This window comes from Physella acuta, unplaced genomic scaffold, assembly GCF_028476545.2.
Source record: "Physella acuta isolate Inbredline_101_S28 unplaced genomic scaffold, ASM2847654v3 ptg000621l, whole genome shotgun sequence".
Taxonomy (NCBI): domain Eukaryota; kingdom Metazoa; phylum Mollusca; class Gastropoda; family Physidae; genus Physella; species Physella acuta.
In genome coordinates, this window is record NW_026732140.1 from 244,043 (window position 1) to 257,557 (window position 13,515).

The window sequence follows — 13,515 nt, forward strand, 5'->3', positions numbered from 1 at the left end:
ACTCTTCACGCAAACCACTTAGATTAGACCAAATTGCCTTTGTATTGAATGTTTACACGATAATCAATGACGTCATATAAATGTGTGCACTATCCGGCTGGAGATTATTTTCTACTCTGTGCGCTAAATGTGTCGACGTCATACTTCGTTTTTCGAATTACTATGCATGTTTTTAAATTGCTTGTCTTTTCTCTAGAGCGTTCTTGTCAGACAGATAGATAGATAGATAGATAGATAGAGAGACAGCGAAACTATTAGTATTAATAATTAAATTTTATATAGATCTAGTTATATATATATATATATATATATATATATATATATATATATATATATATATATATATATATATATATATATATATATATATATATTGAGTAGTTTCCAATATTTCCGATTTCTCAAAAAACGCATGTAAATTTATAAAGTACTAGCCGTCCCGGCCAGGCCCTGCTCTGGCTTCTGTGAAAAACCTTTCTGTTAAAGACCATTACCTGTGTGTTTAGTAATCATCATAAACCCGGCATTGCCCACCCAAACCACAACCAACCGAAACCATAACAACAAAACGCAAACATAACGCTAACACAATTACAAATACAAACGAAAACAAAAACCTAACAACAAACCCAACCACAACCACAAACACCAATACAAACACAAAGAAAAAACAAACAAAAAAGCAAACGAAAACAAAAACCTAACAACAAACCCAACCACAAACACCAATACCAACACAAAAAAAACAAAGAAAAAGCAAACGAAAACAAACCAAATCCAAACGCAAAACCAACCAAAAACACAAATACAAACCCAAAGAAAAAAAAAAAAAAACAAAAACGAAAAAAGAAAGAACAAAAACGAACCAAATCAAAACGCAACCACTAACGCAAACCCACCTAAACACAAAGAAAACACTAACGCGAACATAAACGCCCGGGGCGGAATCACCTGTTTTAGCTCAATGAACGACTATAGTACCCCAACCTATTCATAGTCTTTTGCACTCACTTAAACGAACGCGCCTGTTTCAATTTAATGAACAATTTTAATACTCCAAGCTTATCCGTAAAATACCTACAACATTTGCACTTGATCAATCCCCGCTACTTATGTAATTATTTTTTTCCCAACACCAAAACAAAGTAATAAAAAGTAAATTCTTTTCCACTAATGCAATGGTTTTATAAAGGGAAGTAATTGTGTTTTCCTAATTTATCAAAGGGAAGTAAGTGCTATAGGACTAAATAAAGACATAATTAGAATTTTTGTAAAAAATGATATTTTTTTAAAACTTGTGTTTAATGAACATGCCGCAAATTATTACTTTCAGTTTGATAAATGAAAATTATTTCCCAACACTTTCAATAGTAATTTTTTAACTCATAAATTTAGACAAATGCGCACGATAATAGTCTAGCACTTTAATCCATGGAAGTATGTCAACGACAAACATATGCATTTTTACATACAGAATTGAGCTTTATATATATATATATATATATATATATATATATATATATATATATATATATATATATATATATATATATATATATATATATATATATATATATTAGTAGTATATTAGGTCACTTTTGGTTAGTATCTTTGGCGGAGGAGTGGAGGGGGTTGCGCAAAGGTTATATAGCAAAATACTCGGGAGGAGGATGCGCCGCAGGGACAATGAGAGATAGTAAAATACTCCCAGCCTGGCGCAGTGGGATGTGGAGGAGCGGATGCGGATGCGCAAAGACATATAGTAAAATGCTACGCCAACTGGCGTTGGCGGAGGAGCGGAGGGTGGGTCACCTTCGGTGACCTTGTGACGTAATCAATGACCTTGTGACGTAATCAGTGACCTAGTTACGTAATTTTAGTGCGTTTTTTAAATTAGTTTTAATGAATTTTTAAAATTTTTATTAATTTTTATTGACGAGTTACGTAATTTGATTATTTGTTTACTTTTTAATTATTTTTATTTTGTTTATTTTTAATTTTATTTTATAATTAGTTTGAATTTTTATTGACTAGTTATGTAATTTAATTACTTTGATTGTATTTTGTTTGTTTATTTTTTAATTATTTTTTAATTTTAATTTTTAATTAGTTTAATTATTATTGAGTAGTTACGTAATTGGATTTTAATTTTTTAAATTTTTAGATTTAAAATTTTTTTTTTTAAATTTTAATTTTGTAACTTTAATTATTTTAATTTATTATTAGTTTGAAATTCCTTTTAATTAATTTGATTTTAATAACTTTGTTTAATTTATTTATTTGATATAGTTCTTTTCTTTGTTGTATGATGTTTAAAATAAAAGACACTGTTTATTTGATTGTATGTATGTTTAATAGTAAGCGGAGAGGGGTGGTGGTGGTTGAGAGGGATGGTCGGGGAGGAGAGGAAAGTAATGACGGGGGTTGAGGGGAGGGGTGTGCTAGCGTGTACTAGAACATTCTTTGTATAGCGGGGGCATTTATCTACACCTACTCATTATCAACAGCTGTTACTTATCGATTCACCAGCGATCCTTTGTTTTTTAGAAGGACCGTACAAGGGCCTAATTAGATTGGTCACGCATCATGGATTTATGTCGAGTTCGCGGAAGCGATCACCGCAGGGGTCCGGTGTTTAATCGAATGCGTTAAGTGGTTATCCGTGAACCCACCGTTAAGTGTGGCGACAGCTGTTACCACTTTAATGGGTTTTACCACTCGGTTTGACAGCTCATGATGATTAATGCGAGTCCCTCTCCGCGTTAAGTGTGGCGACAGCTGGTGCTGTAATTAAGCTGAGCAACTCTATACACACACACACACACATACACATACACACTAAAATTAAAACAAAAGTCTTCTTATATTTTATTTATTTATTAACGTTTTTCCAAGTTATCAAAGGCTTTTAAAATTTCATCCTGTAAACTTAACAAGTGTTCAATACATATTCGCTTATAGTAACATGGGTGAGGGGTGTATGCAGGCGGGTGAAGGGTGAACAGGTGGGTGAAGGGGGAAATACTTCAACATCTCAGTGAGGTGGGTAAGCAGATAGGTGAAGGGGGAACAGGAGTAGGAGTAAAGGATATATAGTAAAAGATTCCACCACCTAAGTGAGGTGGGTGAGGAGGTGGATTTTAATTTTAATTTTAATTTTTAATTTTATTTTTTCATCATCTGTTAACTTTAAGGTTCTATAACTCTATATATTTAAATGCATTTTTTGGTTCAACCGAGTTTACTCCCCCTAACGTAAGTACATGTAAAGAGGGATTTCCTATAGATCTGTAATGAAGTAGGCCTTTTTGACTATGACTGGTTGTCCAGGTGTTGACATGATACACTTTTTTGAGATACACGTACACACACACACACACGCACACACACACAAACACACGCGCGCGAAATTCATACTAGGTCGGTAAAGGCGGAGAGAACTTATAGGTATACATTATCATGGCGACAACAAAAGCGACCCTTATTTTATTTACATGAAAGCGTGTTTTCCAAAAAGTTTCACCATCCCGTTGTCATTTTCACAACGAGGTTTATTTTAAGTGTACCCCGTGCACGCTTGTTTACATTTTAAAAGACGTGTCGCGTGTCTTCCCTAATAGAGAAACGAGAGGAAAGACAACTGTTCTAAAATTAGAACAGCCTTGTTTACAGACACGAGTATCGTCCTTTGTGAAAAAATTCTCGTCAGAATTCTTAACTAAACATTCAATTTCTTTAACAAGTTAAAATATAATTTAGGAAGACAAAGGTTATCAACATTAGACGCCACCGTTTTTGTTTTCTGTGACGACAAGGCACAATACACCTTTGTATTTTATGCCTCAAGTAGAGGGGTGGGATATTTTTCTTTGTAAGCGTGTTGCAAACAATGGGTAGAGGAGGCGATTACTAAGTAAGAGGGCAGAGAACTTAGCTTGCATCGCAATATTTGAAAACATGGCGATGTTTAACCTCAACCAAAAAAGACAATGAACCTAGAAGGAAGACGAAAATATATCTTAGTCTTGCAGCAGATTACCTTCCCATGTTCGCTTTAGTATTACAGTTTTCATCAAACTACTTTTTGACTTGAACTTCTTTAATTTAAGAAAGTTTACTTATACATAATACATTACGTCTAATTAAAAAAATTTTTATTTTTACCACTCAATGTATTTTGTTTTTTCTATATCTTACATTGTCATCTTAATTTTTTGATCACCTTAGTAAAAATTTGCTTAAGATTATAAACTTCAAGTTTTAAAAAACATCAACGTTATAGTACGTCGTGTCAAATGACACACCGTTTAAAATGTCTACATTTAAATTTCACCAAAATAATGACGTAAAAACTAAATATGATATGACGTTAGTATACATATCATTCAATCTAATCACTCTAAAGTACAAATCAATAATTTTTATTGATTAAGGGGCTGGGTGAGTTATTTTTATCACTATTCGCCCTTCCCCTTCCATTTGTCTGCAACCCCTTCACCCTTCTCCCATCCTCTAAACTCATTAACAACCGATAGATAAACAGAACGGACGTCTACCAACACTATTCCTTGCACAGACAAACGACAAAGTAACCAACCTACAGACAACCATTTATCCGTATTCATTTACTGTCACAAGTGACAACTTTCCCATCCAACTTTTAAATCTTTCCATATACAAATAAAACCATCCACACCCAACTTCGAAACCAACCTCGGTGAAAACTTCACCGACCCTAGTATAAACTCTGCCTCACCAATTCCAAAATATCCGCGTGCCGACTTTTTAACCTACCTCGGTGAAAACTTCACCGATCCTAGTAAGAACACGGCACCTATCCATTCCTAAACATGCATGGTCTAGCCTTGAAACCTGCGTCGGTGAAAACTCCTCCGACCCTAGGTTAACTCTGCCTCACCATTTCCAAAACATGCATGTACCAACTTTGAAACATGCCTCGGTGAAACCATACCACTCTAGTATAAACTCTACCCCCATCAATTCCAACTCATGCCTGTAACAACTTTGAAACATGCCTCGGTGAAACACAAACTCCCCCGACGGTAGTATAAACTCTACCCCCATCAATTCCAAATCATGCCTGTAACAACTTTGAAACCTGCCTAGGTGTTAACAAAACACCTCCGACGCTCGTATAAACTCTGCCCCTCAGCTATTCCTAAACATACATGTAACATCTTTGAAACCTACCTCGGTGAAAACTTCACCGATCTTAGTATGAACTCAGCCTCCCTCAATTCCCAAACAGGCATGTAACAACTTTGAAACCTGCCTCGGTGAAAATTTCACCGACCCTGGTATAAACTCTGCCCCTACCAATTCCAAGAACATGCATACACCAACTTCGAAACCAGCCTCGTTGATAACTTCACCGACCCTAGTATAGACTCGACCAAAACAGACATGTACCAACTTCGAAACCAGCCTCAGTGAAAACTTCACCGACTCTAGTATGAACACGACCCACACCAATTCCTAAAACATGCCTGTATCAACTTTGAAACCTGCATCGGTGTTAACAAAACTCCCCCGACTCTAGTATGAACTCGGCTCCCATCAATTCATAAACATGCATGTACCAACTTTGTAACCTGCCTCGGCGAAACCAAAACACCTCCGACCCTAGTATAGACTCGGCCCCTATCAATTCCAAAACATGCATGTATCAACTTCGAAACCTGCCTCGGTGAAAACTTCACCGACCCTAGTATGAACGCTACCCAACCCAATTCCTAAACATGCATGTTCCAACTCTGAAACATCCATCGGTGAAAACTTCACCGACTCTAGTATGAACACGGCCCCCACCAATTTCTAAACATACATGCATCCACTTTACAACATGCCTCGGTGAAAACTTCACCGACCCTAGTATGAACACGGCCCCTGTCCATTCCTAAACATGCATGGTCTAGCTTTGAAACCACCCTTGGTGTAACCAAAACACCTCCGTCCCTAGTATAAACTCTACCGCATCCAATTCCAAAACATGTATATATCAACGTTGTAACCTGTCTCGGCGAAAACTCCTCCGACTTTCGTATAAACTCTCCCCCTATCAATTCTAAAACATGTATGTACCAACTTTGTAACATGCCTCGGTGTTAACAAAACTCCCCCGACCCTAGAATAGACTCGACAACTAACAATTCCAAAACATCCCTGGCCTAGCTTCGAAACCTGCCTCGGAGAAAACTTCACCGACTCTTATATAAACTCTGTCCCAATCAACTCCAAACCTTCCCTGGGCATCCGAATAAAAATAACTCACCCAGCCCCTTAATCAATAAAAATTATTGATTTGTACTTTAGAGTGATTAGATTGAATGATATGTTTACTAACGTCATATCATATTTAGTTTTTACGTCATTATTTTGGTGAAATTTAAATGTAGACATTTTAAACGGTGTGTCATTTGACACGACGTACTATAACGTTGATGTTTTTAAAACTTGAAGTTTATAATCTTAAGCAAATTTTTACTAAGGTGATCAAAAAATTAAGATGACAATGTAAGATATAGAAAAAAACAAAATACATTGAGTGGTAAAAATAAAAAATTGTAATTAGACGTAATGTATTATGTATAAGTAAACTTTCTTAAATTAAAGAAGTTCAAGTCAAAAAGTAGTTTGATGAAAACTGTAATACTAAAGCGAACATGGGAAGGTAATCTGCTGCAAGACGAAGATATATTTTCGTCTTCCTTCTAGGTTCATTGTCTTTTTTGGTTGAGGTTAAACATCGCCATGTTTTCAAATATTGCGATGCAAGCTAAGTTCTCTGCCCTCTTACTTAGTAATCGCCTCCACTACCCATTGTTTACAACACGCTTACAAAGAATATATATTGAATATGTATTGAACACTTTTACAGGATGAAATTTTAAAAGCCTTTGATAACTTGGAAAAACGTTAATAAATAAATAAAATATAAGAAGACTTTTGTTTTAATTTTAGTGTGTATGTGTATGTGTGTGTGTGTGTGTATAGAGTTAGCATGACAGAACAAGAAAACCAACAAGGTAATGAAAAAAGCCCGGTTGCTCAGCTTAATTACAGCACCAGCTGTCGCCACACTTAACGCGGAGAGGGACTCGCATTAATCATCATGAGCTGTCAAACCGAGTGGTAAAACCCATTAAAGTGGTAACAGCTGTCGCCACACTTAACGGTGGGTTCACGGATAACCACTTAACGCATTCGATTAAACACCGGACCCCTGCGGTGATCGCTTCCGCGAACTCGACATAAATCCATGATGCGTGACCAATCTAATTAGGCCCTTGTACGGTCCTTCTAAAAAACAAAGGATCGCTGGTGAATCGATAAGTAACAGCTGTTGATAATGAGTAGGTGTAGATAAATGCCCCCGCTATACAAAGAATGTTCTAGTACACGCTAGCACACCCCTCCCCTCAACCCCCGTCATTACTTTCCTCTCCTCCCCGACCATCCCTCTCAACCACCACCACCCCTCTCCGCTTACTATTAAACATACATACAATCAAATAAACAGTGTCTTTTATTTTAAACATCATACAACAAAGAAAAGAACTATATCAAATAAATAAATTAAACAAAGTTATTAAAATCAAATTAATTAAAAGGAATTTCAAACTAATAATAAATTAAAATAATTAAAGTTACAAAATTAAAATTTAAAAAAAAAATTTTTAAATCTAAAAATTTAAAAAATTAAAATCCAATTACGTAACTACTCAATAATAATTAAACTAATTAAAAATTAAAATTAAAAAATAATTAAAAAATAAACAAACAAAATACAATCAAAGTAATTAAATTACATAACTAGTCAATAAAAATTCAAACTAATTATAAAATAAAATTAAAAATAAACAAAATAAAAATAATTAAAAAGTAAACAAATAATCAAATTACGTAACTCGTCAATAAAAATTAATAAAAATTTTAAAAATTCATTAAAACTAATTTAAAAAACGCACTAAAATTACGTAACTAGGTCACTGATTACGTCACAAGGTCATTGATTACGTCACAAGGTCACCGAAGGTGACCCACCCTCCGCTCCTCCGCCAACGCCAGTTGGCGTAGTATTTTATGTCTTTGCGCATCCGCATCCGCTCCTCCACATCCTGCTGCGCCAGGCTGCCCGGCTGGGAGTATTTTACTATCTCTCATTGTCCCTGCGGCGCATCCCATTCCCGAGTATTTTGCTATATAACCTTTGCGCATCCCCCTCCATCCCTCCGCCAAAAATACTAACCAAAAGTGACCTAATAGACTACTTATATGTATGTATGTATATATATATATATATATATGTGGGGGGGCGGGCGGGGGGGGGGGGACGACATATGTCCCCGGGCGCCGACCTTAGGGGGCGCCAAAATGGGTTGAAAAAATAAATTGAAAGGTTGAGGGGGTGCATATCGAAAGTTTGAGGGGGGTGCAAATCGAAATCTTGAGGTGGGGGGTTGCAAATCAAAAAGTTTGTCCCCGGGCGTCGGGAAGGGTTTCTACGCCTCTGGTCGGTTATTATTCTTATTATTATAGTATAGAGAAATTATTGTAAGCATGCAAAAAATAAATAAACCGGGAGTGATCTCCCCTAAACTTTCTGGAATATTCTTATACGAGCCGACCCGCGGCATATCATACGTCGCTATTTATAGTTGTTTTATTTTCTACTTTTCAGTAATTCATAATTTGTGAATTCGACAGTACCAATGCTGCCACTGAAAATATTTGCTTTAAAACATTATCAGTAGGCCGTTAAGGACAATACTACCCCCACCCTCCTTTCCCCCAACCCCTACCCTACCCTACACCCCCCCCCCCCCCCCGTGAAAGCAGCCTCCTCTTAGTTACCTCCCCTAAGTTTAAAATAGTTTCAAACTAAATTATCTGCGTCACTAAGCCCGGCTCTATGATTGTAAACATTTAGCGTGAACCACAGCTCACCAGACCATGTAGGGGTGGGGTGGTAGGGAGCGCGCTTACAGCTTGTTTTCTAGCGTCTCCAAGAAGAGAATTATATATATATATAGATAACACTACGGGGGATGGCAACTCGGGATATAGACAATATTTTTAAACCATTTTAATTACTTTTTATAATAGAATAGAATCTCGTAGAAAAAATAATTGCACACCAAGTGAACGCCAAACAAAATGTGCATACTAGTGCGGGATATTATTAGTACTTTATAAATTCACATGCGTTTTTTTTTTTTTTGAGAAATCGGAAATAGCGTAAATTACTACTTCCGGTCAACGGAAATTACTCAAGGCAGAAAATTAGTTCTTTTACTTATATGAGAAATTTCATTTATCTATCTGAAATAGTATTCAAGTTATAGGCCTATGAAAAATTGAAAGTAGAAAAAGTTCCACTTCTGGTTATCGGGAATCGCTGAAAAGTTTATACGGAACTAAATCTACAAATTTGATATAATATTATATATGAAATTTCATCAACCTAGCTGTAACGATACTCAAGTTATCGTGTTTACAGACACACATAAACACACACAATACACACTCACAAACGGACAAGATTGCAAAATTATATTTTTCCGAAAGTAAATTATACACTACCTAAATATTAGTAAAGGTATCCAATAGATACTAAAGTGAACCACGCTTTTCTTTATAGCTATTTAAATAGTAGTCTATAATTTATTTTCTCCTTTTTAGTGCATTATTACCTAAAAGCATGTTATTAAAACGTTTTTTATGAATTTTTTCTACAAGCTTTTATTGAACTCACTTCCTCTGTCTATCGTCAGTCGACAATGCAACGTGACATTAAATTTGACTTAATTGGTTGCCTGAATAATTTTTTTATGTATTAATTAAAATTGTGTCCAAATTAGTAGGCTGTCTCATCAAACTATTCCGAGCTATTAGACATGCGTCATCACGTTTAATAGGGCGTCATCACGTTCAATAGGTGCGCAATGGTTTTAGTTATGCAACTCTAGTGTAAATAAAACATGTAGTACTAAGAAAATTTCATAAAAAACGTTTTAATAACAAGCTTTTATGTAATAATGCCCTAAAAATTAGAAAATAAATTATAGACTACTATTTAATTAACTATAAAGAAAAGCGTGGGTCTTTTCCAACCAAGAACAAACTACAAGGCAGCAGTTGTTTGATTTTGGAGTTGTCTCTCCTAGAAGAGTGGCTGTCCCCAGCTAACGAGCCTCATCTGCCCGAGACTTTTCGGTTTAGCAACAATGGGCTTTACCGACTCGACCACGCCGACCCCTGATCTTTAGTTTAATTTTCCTGAATATCCATATGCACACCAAAGTGTTACCGCCATCCGTGCGCAGTGAGCTGAGTGAATATCCATGTCCACACCGTTGCATCGCATACACAAGGGACATGCTACAACCACCAGATCGAAGATTAGGGGGAGAGCATAGGGCTGGTAAGTAGGTCACCAACCAGTTCTACGGCGCAATAAAACCTGCACGAGCCATAGAACTGGTTGGTGACCTACTTACCAGCCCTAGTGGGCTATTTTTTTTTTACCTTAACGGAGCACGGATAAAAGGTAGTCTATAATATAAACCGCCATGTAGTGTGTTAGTCCTTTCTTCCATCCATTCTTCCTTTTTTTCCGTCCTTCCATCATCGATATGGCCACTTCATCTTCGTCGACACGTGGTGTGAGTCGAGCTTATCATGCACGAGGAGGGCTCTCCATGGGCGCAGACGCCCTGGAAAACATGGTGTTCGTCGACGGTGTATATTACACCACGGATTCAAATGCTATAGTTTCGGATTGCAAAATTAAACAAGTTTTAAAAAAAAAACCTTAATAATAGTAAGCTTTTTAATGCACTGATAATATTTGATCTTTTAAATCAAAGCTTTGGTCGCTCATGAGATATTTAGATATTTTTAATGGCAGAAATCTTGGAGTATTCTCAAGAACTTCCCAAACAGTTTCATGGCGAGCGAATAAAGCACCCCCCCCATACACACATTGAGATATCCATTCCTTTCTTTATTCAATATCGTGCGGCGTCAAAACGGCCAATGACAAAACGGCCCCGACAAAACGACCCCGACATAAGAGCCACGTCAAATCGACCCCGTCAAAAGGGCCAGCGACATATGAACCCCGTCAAATAGGCTGCCGACAAATAGGCTCCAGTCAATAAGGTTCCCAACATATAGGCTCCCGTCATTAAGTTTTTAGATAAGACGGCCCTCGTCATTACGACTCCCAACAAATAGGCTCGCGCCATTTAGTTTCTCCACAAAACGGCCCCTGTCATTATGACTCTCGACAAATAGGCTCCCATCATTTTGGCTCACGACAAATAGGCTCTTGTCAATGTGGCTCCCGACAAAAAGACCACTGACAATACGGTTTCGTAGGGACTAAGTCTCCCGGCAAAACGGTCTCATCGAATATGACACCTGCCAGTTTGACCACTTCATCAATATTCTTTAGAGTTAGCTTATCCAACGTATGCATATCTTGTTCTGCAGGCCTTATTTTTTTATAATACTTTATCTATTATAATAAATAGTGTGTTTTAATTTATGGGTCATCTATCTATGACTTCCATAAACGATTCGGTTATAAACTGATCCAACTGAGTTTGTGGGGAGAGGGGTCCACGTTATCTACCTGCAGTATGCTTGTAGGTTATCAAAACAAAATGCCGTTATCCTGTAAACATTATGTATATAATACATTTACACTTCTGTGCTCGCTTTTAAGCAAAAGATCTTAACTGTTGTAAGTAAATTAAACATAATTAAATTGTTTGAATTTGTTTAATTTTGCTGTTAAGGGCTCGATTTGTTTGTGAATTAATGTTGGTTCATGAAAAACAAGTTCATTCAGGCATTTAAAAGAGGTTATATTGGTAGTGGAGGTAGGACAAAATGATTACTTTTATGCCAATAGTGATCCCACGATTCATTTGTCTGGAGCCAGTATGTCGGGAGTCATTTTGTCGGAAGCCAATGTGTTGGAAGCCCTTTTGTCTGTAGCCAATATGTCGTGAGCCCTTATGTCGGGAGCCAATATGTCGAGACTCGGGAGCCGCTTTGTCGGGAGCCAATATGACCTGAGTCTATTTGTCGAGAGCCTAAATGTCGTGAGTCCATTTATCGGGAGCCTAAATGTCGGGAGCCCATTTGTCGGGAGCAAATATGTCGCGAATCAATATGACGGGAGTTCATTTGACGGGAGCCAATAATTCGGGGTCCTTTTGACGGGGCTATTTTGACTGGGTCGTTTTGTCGGGGGGTCGATTTGACGGGGTCATATGAACGGGGCCGTTTTGACCCGGGCCGTTTTGAATGTGCACCATTTAATATATAGATCTAGATTCTAGATGTAGACTAAAAACTAAAAGACGATAGGCCGTAGCAAATCCACTGTTCACTATTTGGTTTGCTGAGTTTGTAATTTCTCCCCACTGGCAGTTGGAGCCTATTTATTTTTATAAATAAAAAAAAAGTCACTGACAACCATTTGTCTTCCTCAAATTATTTGTCTACCAAACACAATATAAAAATTGTGTTCGCCTACTTGTTAATTGGAATAATTGTTGAGTCGATCTTGGGAGTTGCGGTTTTTTCATTTTCGTTGATTTTGATTGTTTTCTACCTTTGGTTTGACCTAAAATTTAGGCTAAAACAAAGCTAGACTAGATGTAAAACTCCAACTACACTACTAGAACTTCAACATAGAATCTAAATCTAGATTAGATCTAGATTCTAGATCTAGATTTATCAAGACTAGTCTTGATCTAGAATCTCATAGACATAATTGCCAAAATTTAAAGTAATATTAATATTTGTCTAACGACAAAAAAATATTAAAAATGAGGTGAGAGACTCTGAGAGTATAGAATAGTATAGATCTAGATCTAGTTAGTTATAGATCTAGTTAGACTTAGAGGTAATCTATCGTTTTGGGTACGTAAAATCGCCCGCGATTTGTAATGTGAAAAACAGGTGACTCCTTAAATTTTAATAATTATTTCACATTTTTAGGAAGATTTATGTTTTAAAAAATTCAAAAATGTTTCCTTGATTCATTTATGTACCTGTTTTTAAACAATTGAATTAAAACTTTTCAGTAATAAATGAAGACTAGCGATGTTTCCAACAGATGCAACATGTAGCTAGTCTCATAACGCGAGTTGAATTACCTCCCCTGACCCGCTTTTTTATGGCCACTTTCTAGTTCGTTTTTTTCGATCGCGTCTCGGCACTGTTGCTAAAAATAGCATTCGCGCAATACCATACGGGTAAATCTGTTTGGCGTCTGCTACACGTGATAGATCGTTGAATGGCCGACAAGCTGATATAAAAATTATTGCGACCGGATGCGATTTTCGTGGAAATTGAGCTAGATTTAGCAAAAGACAGCTATATTTGTGTAAAATATTATTATTTATACTTCTACTTACACAGATATTTTGATAACTGCAGTTCAGCCGTCCATTTTTCTTTTAAAATGTATCTTTA

General features: G+C 36.6%; 1 protein-coding gene across 2 annotated transcripts in view; it reads left to right on the top strand.

Moving 5' to 3' along the window:
• Window positions 1-12,654: 12,654 nt before the first annotated feature.
• LOC131948023 (interleukin enhancer-binding factor 2 homolog) overlaps window positions 12,655-13,515 on the top strand; it is a 36,497-nt gene continuing 35,636 nt past the window's right edge. For both annotated transcript variants that reach the window (XM_059309475.1, XM_059309476.1), the window contains exon 1: window positions 12,655-12,871. In XM_059309475.1, coding sequence (XP_059165458.1) covers window positions 12,867-12,871 — 5 coding nt within the window. In that variant the 5' untranslated portion in view covers window positions 12,655-12,866. The remainder of the gene's footprint in view (window positions 12,872-13,515) is intronic.